This window comes from Mustela erminea, chromosome 13 (genome assembly GCF_009829155.1).
Source record: "Mustela erminea isolate mMusErm1 chromosome 13, mMusErm1.Pri, whole genome shotgun sequence".
Lineage (NCBI taxonomy): Eukaryota > Metazoa > Chordata > Mammalia > Carnivora > Mustelidae > Mustela > Mustela erminea.
Window position 1 is genome coordinate 36,537,415 of NC_045626.1, and position 12,806 is coordinate 36,550,220.

Below are 12,806 nucleotides of genomic sequence, written 5' to 3' on the forward strand. Positions count from 1 at the left end.
TTTTGTTTCTCTTATAGGTCTTTATTTTTGAAAGATATCTGTGCTGGGTATAAAATTTTAGGCTTATTTAAAGTTATCTCAGACAGTTATTACCTTTTGGCTTCCTTATTTTTTCTGTTGAGAAGTAGCTGTCAGACTTACCGTTGGACCTTTGAAGGTGATCTTTACCTTCCCCCTCCAACCCTTTGCTTGTTTTTACAATTCTTTTCTCTAGCTCTGGCTTCCAACAGTTTTATTATGATATGCCCAAGTATGATGTGGCAGGTACCCTGCTGAAGGTTCATCAAACTGATTCTGTGCCTTAAAGTTTTTAACATTAGTTTTAGAAAGTTCTTGGCTATTATACTTTTGAATATTGGTACTCCTCTATTCTCTTTCTTATTTTGACTACAATTTGTCGGCAATCCTAGACCTCTTTATCTCCTGTATCTCTTACTATCCCTTCTTTATTCTCCATCCTCTATGCTTCATTTTGGATGTTTACTTCTGATCTATAATTCAGCTCACTAATTCTCTCTTTAGCTATGTCTAGTCTGCTGCTAAACCCATCCATTAGTCTTTACTTTTTATTACTGTACTTCTCCAGTTCTAGAATTTCCACTTGGTTCTTTTCTTTTTCTTTAAAAGATTTTATTTATTTATCTGACAGGCAGAGATCACAAGTAGGCAGACAGAGGAGGAAACAAGCTCCCCGCTGAGCAGAGAGCCCAATGCGGGACTTGATCCCAGAACCCTGGGATCATGACCTGAGCTGAAAGCAGGGGCTCTAAACCACTGAGCCACCCAGGCACCCCTCACTTCATTATTTTCTAATAGATTCTAGTTCTCTGCTGAAATTCTCAATCTTGTTTTTAAATCTTGAAAACAATATTATGTACAATCATTTTAAAGTCTATGTCTTGGAGTCATTCTAGGTCTATTTTCATTGTCTACTGTTTTGTTTTCTTTCATGTGCCTTGTTTCGTTGGGTGTCTAGTGTAAACCAGACACTGTGTACAAAATACCATTTAAAAATTTATTGGCCTAATAACTTCCTTCAGAGAGGATTTACATTTGAATTTAGGGGGAGCCAGGGCAGCAGTAAATTCGATTTTCTGGATTAAGATGGTTTAAACTTGGGCTTCAGTTACCACCAGGGCTGATCGGCTTCAATTTCATCATTCTTTCTAGGAACCTAAACTAAAACATGGAGGAAGGGATATCTGACTCTCCCCTCTCAAAACACACACACACACAGACTTGATAGGTTCTGGACTCCAGGTGTTATGCCCCAGCACCAAAATGCTATCAAAAGTACTATTTATAAACACTACATCTGAAACTAACTATGTACTATATATTGGCTAACTAACTGAATTTAAATAAAAAAATAATAAATCATATGGAATGTAAAAAAAAAAAAAAAAGTACTATTTAGGTATTCACTTCCTGGAATGCATCAAGGTAAAAGTTCTGGGCTTGTTTCTCTGAGTCTTTACCTTCTCCCATAGTTTGGCTCTGAAATTCTTCACTGCCTTCTAACCTCTATATGGTTTTAAGCAAATAATTTATATATATATATATAGAGAGAGAGAGAGAGAGAGAGATTGATTTTCCCCCCCGAGTTTCTAATTGTCCTCAACTGAAGAGTTGATCTAAATCACCAAGGCTGCACCATCACAGAAACTGGAAGTCTTCCTCACTCTTTTAAATCAGAGTTTCATTCCTATTACTCCACAGAAACAATTTTATCTAAGTTCCAACAACATCCATATACAGAAATCCATGGGTCAATTTAGAGACTTCATCATTCATCTCAGCAGAATTTAAGAGTTGACCACTTACTTACTCCTTAAACATTTGCTTGACATCCACATACTTTCCCCCCATATCTCGTTCTCTTACCCTTTTGCTAGATCTTCCTCCTCTTCTCACTCTTCAAAAGCTGAAATGTCAATCATCTGACCTAACCTCTTTTTCATCTCATCCACTCCAAAGGCTATCTCAACAAAGCCCATGACTTTATATTCACTTGTCCAAATTCATAGTTCCAGTTTCAACACCTCCCCTGAACTCCAGGCTTTTATAAATATATGCTTATTGATTTCCTTCCCCATATTTCTATTTTCCTCTTCTCTCTATCTTGGCAAGTATCACTGTAATTGAGATGACTACTCAAGCCTAAATTTACTTTTCCTTTTCTCTTTTATTCTATATCCAACCCAACCACATTCTGATAGGTTCCATCGTAAAAAAAGGCAATCAAAATTTTAAAACATCTGCTCCCTGTGCTAGCCTGGTCCATGCCACTATTATCCTCTGCATGAACTTCTGTAGCTGGAAAATGTAAATTGGTAAAATCAGTGTGGGAGTAGTTTTTTTTTTTTTTAATTGGGTGAAATAAAAAAGTGCATACCTCTCAGCACAATTTTACTTACTTCTACTGACAAACACTTCTGGTCATGACTCTTTTTTTTTTTTTTTTTTTAAAGATTTTATTTGTCAGAGAGAGAAGGAGAGAGAGCGAGCACAGGCAGACAGAATGGCAGGCAGAGGCAGAGGGGGAAGCAGGCTCCCTGCCGAGCAAGGAGCCCGATGTGGGACTCGATCCCAGGACCCTGGGATCATGACCTGAGCCGAAGGCAGCTGCTTAACCAACTGAGCCACCCAGGCATCCCCTGGTCATGACTCTTGATAACAAATACATTTTATGTTAATCTAATACATCCTGAAATAATGATTAAGGAAAAAAATACCTTTACATAAAACACACCCTGCTATCTTCTCTTTCATTAATTAAAGTGCTAAGAGGTATTCACTAAACTGATTTTACGATCCATTAGTGAGTAAAAGGTTCTGAACTGTAACTTGAAAAGCATTGTTCTACAGAAAACTATTAATATCTGTAGAAGAGAATACATGTAAAAGGATGTTTACAGAGACACTGCAACCATAAAATATATATACAAAAAGCAAAAGAACAATAGATAAATTGTGGCATATTCATACAATGGACTTTTACAAAGCAGTTAAAATGAATGATCCAGAACTACATGCACTGACATGGATAAATCTCCAAATCAATGCTTGGGCAAAAACAATTCTTAAAAAGTTGTACAAGGATATGTGCCTATGCTCTACTACCACTTGTTAAGTAAAAATATAAAACTATAAACTATATTATTTATATATAGATAGATATGAAGAAGTACTTTTAAAAAATTTTTATTTATTTATTTTATTTTTAATAAACATATAATGTATTTTTATCCTCAGAGGTACAGGTCCGTGAATCACCAGGTTTACACACTTCACAGCACTCACCATAGCACATACCCTCTCAATGTCCATAACCCCACCCCTCTCTCCAAAACCACCTCCCCCCAGCAACCCCTAGTTTGTTTTGTGAGATTAAGAGTCACTTATGGTTTGTCTCCCTCCCAATCTGGATAAAGAAGATGTGGTAATGAAGAAGTATTTTTAAAGCATGAACAGTATAGTAAGTAGAAAAACCAGAACAATGGTTAGAGAGAAGTGTGATGCAACTGAGAGAAGTATACAAAGAGATTCAACTACAGCCGTAAAGTTTTATTGCTAAAAGCAAAATAAAAAGAAAATATGGCAACTTAAGATTCAATAAAAGGCTGGTGGTTGGAACAAAGATTTGTTATCTCCTATAGCTTCCTGAATGTTTACACCATTTTAAAACAATAACAGTTAAAGGCTAGTTTTTCCAAAAAAGAAGTAAAATTTTCAAGAGATATCTAGTAAATGATGGAAAATACATGATAAAAAGTACTTTAAGACAAGTATCTAGAAGCAAAAAAACCTTTTTTTTAAAAAAACTATTTTATTTCTTCAAGAGAGACGGAGCACAAATGAGGGGAGGGACAGAAGGAGAGGGACAAGCAGACTCCCTGCTGAGCATGGAGCCAGACTCAGGACTCCATTCCAGGACTGTGAGAACCTGACCTGAGCCAAAGTTAGATGCTTAACCAAATGAAGCACCCAGGCACCCCAAGCATGTATTTTTTTAAAGATTCTATTTATTTGAGAGAGAGACAGAGAGAGAATGAGCGAGTGCACAGATGTGCTTGGGGAGGGGCAGAGGGAGAAGGACAAGCAGACTCCCTGCTAAGCGGCGAGCCTGACACAGGGCTCCATCCCAGGACTCTGGGATCATGACCTGAGCAGAAGGCAGGCCCTCGACTAACTGAGCCACCCAGGTGTCTCCACCCAAGCATATTTTTAAACTACTCGTTACCCACATCTTTCTGAGGCAAAAGTTAGAACAAAAACAACAACAAAAATACACACACACACACACACACACACATATATATCTATCAGGGAATTTTCTAAAGTTCTGTAACAGAAAATTTTCATTTCATGAAGCAGGTAGAAACCAAATTAGAAGACAAAGGTATGAAAAAGTAATATTTATGCTAAAATGTACACAATAAAATTTTATGTAACTGAAACAAAAACACCTATCAGCCTTAGAAATACCAATTATTTACAGAGCAAATATGTTACTGAAAACACCTGGGAAAGTTAAAATCTTTTTTTTTTTTTTTTTTAAGATTTTATTTATTCATTTGACAGAGATCACAAGTAGGCAGAGAGGCAGGCAAAGAGAGAGGAGGAAGCAGGCTCCCTGCCCAGTAGAGAGCCCGATGCGGGGCTCGATCCCAGGATCCTGGGATCATGACCTAAGCTGAAGGCAGAGGCTTTAACGCACTGAGCCACCCACGAGCCCCGGAAAGTTAAAATCTTAAAAATTAAAAGCAAAGCAACATCCACAAATTCATCAAAATCATCCAGAGGAGCTTATCTAAAAAATAAACAGAATTCTACTAAATATATTATTTAAATCTGTTTCCAGAATTTAACTTAGCATTAAAAGGAATAGTTAAGAAAATGACAAAAAATAACTTCCAGCAATTAGGTAGAGAAAGAAAAGAAGTTAGAGCCAGACCTGGATCCAAACTCAATTTAATTATCCTGGGCCACAGCAATTTTTTTTGAAGAACTTTAACAGCAACAGCCTGATTCATGGAACTCATTATTTTTCTTAGAATTTATTTATTTTATCTAAGAGATCACATGCATGCATGAGTGGAGGGAGGGGCAAAGGGAGAGAGAATCTCCCGCAGACTCACCACTGAGCACGGAGCCTGACGCAGGGCTCAATCGGAGGACCCTGAGATTATGACCTGAACCAAACCTAAGAGCCTAATGCTTAACCTGAGACACCTAGGCACCCAGAACTGATTAGTCTTTAAAAGAAAGTTAAATTTACTTTAAAAACTAGAAAGAATAAAATGCTATTGTTATACTAAATATCTCACAACATATAAAGTGTATGGTTTTGTGTCTACATTTTTTAAATGTCAGATAACAATGACAAAAACTTAGCAATAAAAAACTTAACAAATAAAAAATTCAAGAGAATAGCTCAAAGACAGTCTAGAAATTTCCCCTGGAAGAAGAATAAAGGTAAGACAAAAATATAAGAGACTAAGAGAACCAATTCAAGTAGTCCAAAGCCTGGCTAATTGGAGTTTTAAGAAGGAAAAACAGATGGATGGGACATTCAATAGACCTGTCCAATGGGGTTGCACATGACTGACTAGACTGCACAACTTTAGTACCAGAAGTACACAATTCAGCTGACTTGAAGGATACTGGTACAAAATGCCTTTAACCTACCAATCCACAGCCAAGAGAGGAACAGAGGAATAGTCGATGACACTGAAGTGATGCAGTCCACAAAATGCAGGCTGAAGAAAGATACAAGATACTCTGCCTGGATAATGGAGAGGGAACCTGCAGAGACTGAGAGAGGCTTGAGAGACATGTGCACCATTTGCATTGTGTGGCCGTTATTTGGATCCTGATAAAAACACTACAGGGGTGCCTGGGTGGCTCAGCTGGTTGGGTGACTGCCTTCAGCTTGGGTTGTGGCCCTTGGGTCCTAGGATTGAGTCCCACGTAGGGCTCTCTATTCGGTGGGGAGCCTGCCTCTTCCTCTGACCCTCCCCCAGTTAATGCTCTCTCTCTCTCACCTTCTCTCTCTCAAGTGAATAAAATCTTTAAAAAAAAACAACACTACAAAAAAAGAAAGTATGACATAACTAGGGAAATCTGAACACCAACTAAGTATTTCATGTTATTATAGAGTCACTGTTAAATTAATTTTTTAGGCGTGAAATGGTATCATGAGCTTCCCTCCTATATAAGTCTTCATCTTTCAGAGATACACACTGGAATATTTACAAATGGTACAACCTTCCCTGGAACTGGATAATACACTTCTAATCACAATTAGTTGGGTTATTCACAAAAGGCCACAAACCAGAGGGGCTTTACAATAGGACTGCTGTTGCTGTCAAGTCGCTTGGCTAATTCCAGAGCTAACTGACCCAAGTGAGAGTAAAAACCAAATTAGAAACCACAGTGTATTTTATAACCTAATCCTGAAAGCAACACTCTATCACTTATACTGTGTTCTACTGTTCATACAGACTTACCCTAGAACAGTAGCGGGATACATAGAGGTGTACATACCAGGCGACAGAGATTGCTGGGGGACTATGAAAGGGTGTAAGTAAGACACAAGACTATTGGGCATTACTGAAGCAAGATGAGGAACGCGAGGGTTCCTTATACTACTGTCTTTCTGTACACATTTGAAACTCCCCACAAAGTTACAAAGAAACAAAAAAACTTCAAAAAATACCTGCACAGAGATGGAGCAAGAAGGTACAAAAAAGCTACTCAGGGACAGTAGCGACTTTGTGCCAACTTCATAAGCGGCCCACTCCCACAGAGAACAAACGGTTGGCAACGACTGCATATCAGCAGCTTGTGCGAAGTGAGACTTTCAAATCTAGGCAGTCCTCATCAACCCCAAAATTTAATGCACAAGCATGTGTATCACACCACTTAAACACTGTTCAAAACATAAATGTTCAATAAAATGTGTTGAGAACAGTAACATATATAGCGGAATACTCTACCAGGAACACTAACAATCAAGGCTCTTTTTAGCACAGACACCATTAACATTTCAGCTGCAGGCTTCCCTGAAGAGTGCAGCTCTCTGTCTATATCGTTCAGGAGGGTTAACAGCTTGGGAAAACTTAAGATTATAGCGAAGCTTCTTTTTTTTTTTTAATTTTTTATTTTTTATAAACATTTATTTTTATCCCCAGGGGTACAGGTCTGTGAATCGCCAGGTTTACATACTTCACAGCACTCACCAAACCACATACCCTCCCCAATGTCCACAGCGAAGCTTCTTTTGACTGACCGCCACTTAGCCAATCTGCTGGACAAACACACTGATACTCCCCATCACCCACACAGTTTAATTTTTTTTTTTCACAGTTTAATTTTTATATGAACAATATTAAATGGTGGCCTTCTAGGACACATTCACAGCTGTGCCAGGTACTAAACTATAAATGCTTTTGCTTTCTCTGTACAACTTTTAAAATCTTCCCTGAAATTATCATATTTTCCCTGCTATGGTTTTCTATGCACTTACTAATTGCCTCCCAAACTCCCCATCGTCTAAATCTCTTCCAGAGGCCTTCAGCTGTACCATCATCCGTCTTCTTAAAGTCCTGCTTCCATCTGGGTGGTTGCCTCTTGGCCTAACAACTGTCACCGAGGGCTCGCCCTTCACCATCCTCAAGGGATTCCCACCACATTTGTTTTAGGCCAAATCCCCTGTCTTTCACAACCTCTGTCCATCTTTTCCTGAGTATAGGTCCTCATTTGGTGGATCATAATCTCCAGTAACCTTCCAAGAAAGGGTGTGTGGCATTTCCATGTTATGAGACTTTTCATTTCCAAAAACGCCCTGTTCTAACCTATGCATTTGATTGCAAGTAAGGACAGATACAGAATTCTAGACTGGCAATTCTTTTCCTCTGAAATTTTGCTCCTTTATTTCCAGGATTGCTGCTGAGCTGCGCTGTTTTGCCCTTTTCTTTCTGTCTTTTTAAACTCCACTCTTGGTTTTCCTAATGTATCTTTTGAATAACATCCTATTGCTTTACGGTTGTAATATGCTTTCTTATTTCATTGGGATTAAGTCTTTTTAAGTTTTCTTCTCCCTGAAGAGTTTTTGCTTCCTCCAACTTGTGTTATTTCTCTTCTGGGCACTATACTTTTCATGTCTGAGTGTTTCTTTTGATTGTCTAGTATTCCTTGGTTATGTATTTGTTACAAAAACAGGGAACCAAAAAGCTGAATATTAGCTTGGAGTGATGATTACTATGAGGTTTGGTCCCCCCCCCCCCCCGTGCCTAGTCCTACTCTATCAAGAAAGATCCTCCAATCTCTTGCCTGAAGAAAGATGGCCTGGCTGTTGGTGCTAATGGAAGGCCCAGAGGGCAAGGCGACTACAGTCTCAGGAGCCAAATGTGTAAATGTTTACGTTCACCTGCTCCATGTGTTTTCTATATAGTTCCTTTGCTTCTAATGGGAAGCTGTCTAATAGGGCCTGCTGTCCTCTAGCCCAGATACCTTATGTTACCTTCTTCATGTGGGGCAACTGGTCCTCTTACATTGGTGGTGGGAATGTAAATCAGTACAATCATCCTGGAAAAATGTCTGGTAGCACATACTAATGCTATACAAATGTATAATCTATTCCTTTCCCCGTACATACCAAACAGAAATGAGCACCTAAGTCCTCCAAAAGACATGCACAAGAATGTCACAACTACTTTACTCATAAGAGTCAAAGGTGGAGACAACCCAAATGTCTATGAGTGTGTAAATAAGTTATAGAATATTCATCCACACAACACACATATCTTGATGTGGATGACAATCAGACAGGTACATATGTACATGTAAAAATTTAGTCATCTGTACGCCTATGACTATATACATTACCATTTTAAGTTACATACCTCTTAAAAGAATCTTTTTAAAAAAGCTGATTATAGGAATGTTTTGAGAAGTTTAAAGTCCCTTACTAATCTATTAAGATAAATTACTATTTTCCAAAGCCTAAAATTTATAGCCTAATGATCAGCAGTATTTTTATCAGTATTTAAATTTAAGTGGGTAAGTAATAACTTAGTGATCAAACACTCACTTTAAGAACAGTCAACACTAAAGTGTAATTTATTGGGAACTAAGAACACACTTTTCATTCAAATTCACTGCTGTCAGGATCACACCAGATACTTACCCTTCTAACCTGACATCTGGTAAAGATCTGTTGAGTGCGATCATCTCACTCGCCATTAAATTGAACTGATTGATTTTAAACATCTCTTTCATCTTTTCTTGATCCTCTTTAGGAATGACGACTGGTTTCCCCATTTCTCCAGGACCTTCATGAGGCTTTTGTATTGGCTCTAGAACTAAGAATACAGAAGAAACTTAACTAACATTAATTTTATAGCAACTGATAAATGTTTCTATTTTAATAATATGAGTTTAAACTGTGCCCTCAACAACCAGAGCCATTTCTGAGCCCTTCCTCTCCCAGTCTGTAAAACCTTCTAGCGGCTGCTCTGTCCTCCTCCTCCACACCAGCGTCCTCACTCAAGACCTCCTCACCCTGCCCTACTCACCTGCAGCACGCACAGCCTTGGCATTCCCAGCTCAAATATCGTTACCAAATTAACCCTCTAAAGCACGACTTTCATTGTGGTATTCCTGTAAGCTCTAGAGTCTAACTCTTTAATAGGGAATTTAACCTAACTTTCAAAACCGACCATCTGCTCAGCCCTTTACCAAGCCACTCCCCCACTCCTACTTCGGTACTTAATCCTTCAAACAGCAACTCGCTACTTTCCTTCATATGTGCCTCGTATTTTCCTGCTTTGGTGCCTTTGCTCAAAGAAGTCCCCTCTCACTGCACCTCCTCAGTCTTATTTCTGTAATACCAAACACCTACTTGTCTTTTAAGGCCCAGCTAAAAGAAATTCTCTTGTCTGCAGCTTTTCCAAATCTCTCTACCATGATCCTCTACTACTCTTAATTGCGACATCGTTTCATCATCAAGGGCTCTTACGTCTCTTATCAACTGCTACCTGCTATGATTGCTAACCTGTCCTGTGGGCCCCCCACTAGATTACATCTCTTTTTAGCTCCAGTTTGATTCATTCGTGTACCTTTCGTGGAATTCATGATACTGTCCTATAGGAGTTTTATAACTATATGCTCAATTAAATGTGAGCACTATTCAAAAGAAGTCAAAATGAAATCCTAGAATCAACTAAGACATTATAATAAGCATTAAGCAAGGTGGAGCATCAAGAAAGATAATTCTATCCAGAAGTAATATTATCTCTTGGTATGTACATAAAGAGAGTAATATTCAGGGGCACCTGTGTGGCTCAGACGGTTAAATATCTGCCTTCAGCTCAGGTCATGATCTGAGGGTCCTGGGATCAAATGCCACACTGGGCTCCCTATTCAGTGGGAAGTCTTCTTCTCCCACTTCCTTTGCCCCTGCCCCACTGGTGCACATGAGCACTCTCTCTCTCTCAGATAAATAAAATCTTAAAATTAAATTTAACTTAAAAGTAATATTCAGCAATTTCCAAGTATTGTTTCTTGTTTTACACTTTTGAGATGTTCAGAAGAGTTTTCTGTAATTTTTTTATTTGTTTTTTATAATTTAAAAGTTATTTCCTTTATAACTTCAAGAAAAACAAGTTCTCAGATACATTAAACTTGGAAAAAAGTATATTAAACTTCTCATCTAAAAGGCACAGGGAAAGAATGAGGTAAGGCCAAGAATGGGATAAAAATACCTGTTTTGTACATTACTTGTTTGTTTTTAAAGCTGAAATTTCTATTCTCTCATTGTTTATTTTTTTAGGCACCTCTAAAAAGTCTCTACACAAAAATAGAGACATTGAGACAGTAGACAAACCATCTCTCTTCAGCCAGGTTTCATCTACCCAAGAACATCACTAGCTGGTAAAGCTGTCCTGTAAGATGGTTGCTTCAGATGGTGGTACAAAGCAACCTACAAACACCAGGGCTATAAATTATGAAATTATTGTGTCTTCAACAACTCTATCTAGAATATAAAAACATATCTTAGGCAACCATCAAGAAAAAATGGTATAAAATAATTCTGTTCCTGTTCTCAGAATGAACTGTGATTTTAGGAGGGCATTAAAATATTAGGAAATAACTTAACAATTATAGAAAACTCATGTAAAACCATTTTTAAAAACAAATCCTGCCTAATGTTTGCCAAATAACTAAGCTCTTTATTTTTTTAAATTTCATTTTATAATGTGTTCTTTTTTGAAGATTTTTTTATTTATTTACTTGACAGATCACAAGTAGGCAGAGAGGCAGGCGGGGGGAAGCAGGCTCCCCGTTGAGCAGAGAGCCCGATGTGGGGCTCGATCCCAGGAACCTGGGATCATGACCCTGGGATCATGACCCGAGCCAAAGGCAGAGGCTTTAACCCACTGAGCCATCCAGGTGCCCCAAAAGGGTGGGTGTGCTGCATGGGCCAGGAATTGAACCTGGTCCTCCAACATGGCAGGTGAGAATTCTACCACTGAACCACCTGTGCACCTTATAATGTGTTTTTGAGAGGGCATGCATGTGCGCAAGTAGGCAGAGGGTGTGGAGAGGGAGAGAGAATCCTAAGTTGGCTCCATGCCCAGCCAGAACTCGAGGTGGGGCTTGATCTCATGACTCTGAGATCATGAACTGAGCTGAAATCAAGAATTGGATGCTTAACTGACTGAGCCACCCAAACATCCCAGGGAGAGAGAATCTTTTTTTTTTTTTTTTAATTTTATTTATTTATTTGACAGAGAGAGAGAGATCACAAGTAGACAGAGAGGCAGGCAGAGTGGGGGCGGGGAAGCAGGCTTCCTGCTGAGCAGAGAGCCCAATGTGGGGCTCCATCCCAAGACCCTGAGATCATGACCTGAGCCAAAGACAAGAGGCTTAACCCACTGAGCCACCCAGGTGTACGGGGAGAGAGAATCTTAAGCAAGCTCCACACTCAGCCTAATGTGGGGCTTGATCTCATGATCTTGTGATCATGACCCAAGACAAAATCAAGAATCTGGCACTTAATTAACTGAGGTGCCCAGGTGCACCAAAGCTCTTTAAATATTAGGGTTGACAGATTACAAAAACTGTCAGTGACAAGTGTAATAAAAAATATAATACAAACACAGATGTATAATTCCCACATATAATTTTAAATGTTTAAAAATCATAAATTATAAAACACCTAAGAGTCAATTCTACTTAATTACCTGTCTCGGGGTGGTGGGGGGAGAGCAACCAACAGATTTGGGGATTGGGATGTTGAGGGGTCAACAGAAAGCAGAAGAGTTCTGGAGGTGGCAATCAACCTGGGTGCATGGCAGAGTTAACACAAATAGGTAGGAGACATCTAGTGGCCTTAATTATAAATCTCTCTCAGTTATCTAAACCCTATTTTAGTATAAGATGGTACTTTAAAGAAAAGTTAAAATGTGAAAAAAGTTTTTTGTGCTTTTTAGTTTTTAAATTAAGAAGAATATTAAGTTATACAGAATGCCATCTAGAACACATTATTGCTAGGGTGAGGTGATGGGGGTAAGGGTAGATCCTGAGCTTGATCAAGCCTCGGGGCCTACCTACTAAATCCACAGAAAATAGAGGGTACTGAAGGACATGACAAAAAATGTTAAAGAGATGCAAATCCTGACTACGGGAATCTGGGGAAAAGAAAACAGCCAATTTCTTCATCTACAACAACAAAAAGAGTGAAAGGGAGGACAGAGAGAAAGAGGTACCCATGTATCCACGCCATAAGACTAGTCTTG

At 38.7% G+C, this 12,806-nt stretch overlaps 1 protein-coding gene across 1 annotated transcript in view; it reads right to left on the bottom strand.

Annotated features, from left to right (window-relative positions):
* Positions 1-12,806, bottom strand: part of GALNT1 (polypeptide N-acetylgalactosaminyltransferase 1) — a 78,767-nt gene that overhangs the window by 47,436 nt on the left and 18,525 nt on the right. Inside the window, exon 3 of the mRNA XM_032309118.1 lies at positions 9,194-9,368. Within this exon, the coding sequence (XP_032165009.1) occupies positions 9,194-9,368 (175 nt within the window). The remainder of the gene's footprint in view (positions 1-9,193; positions 9,369-12,806) is intronic.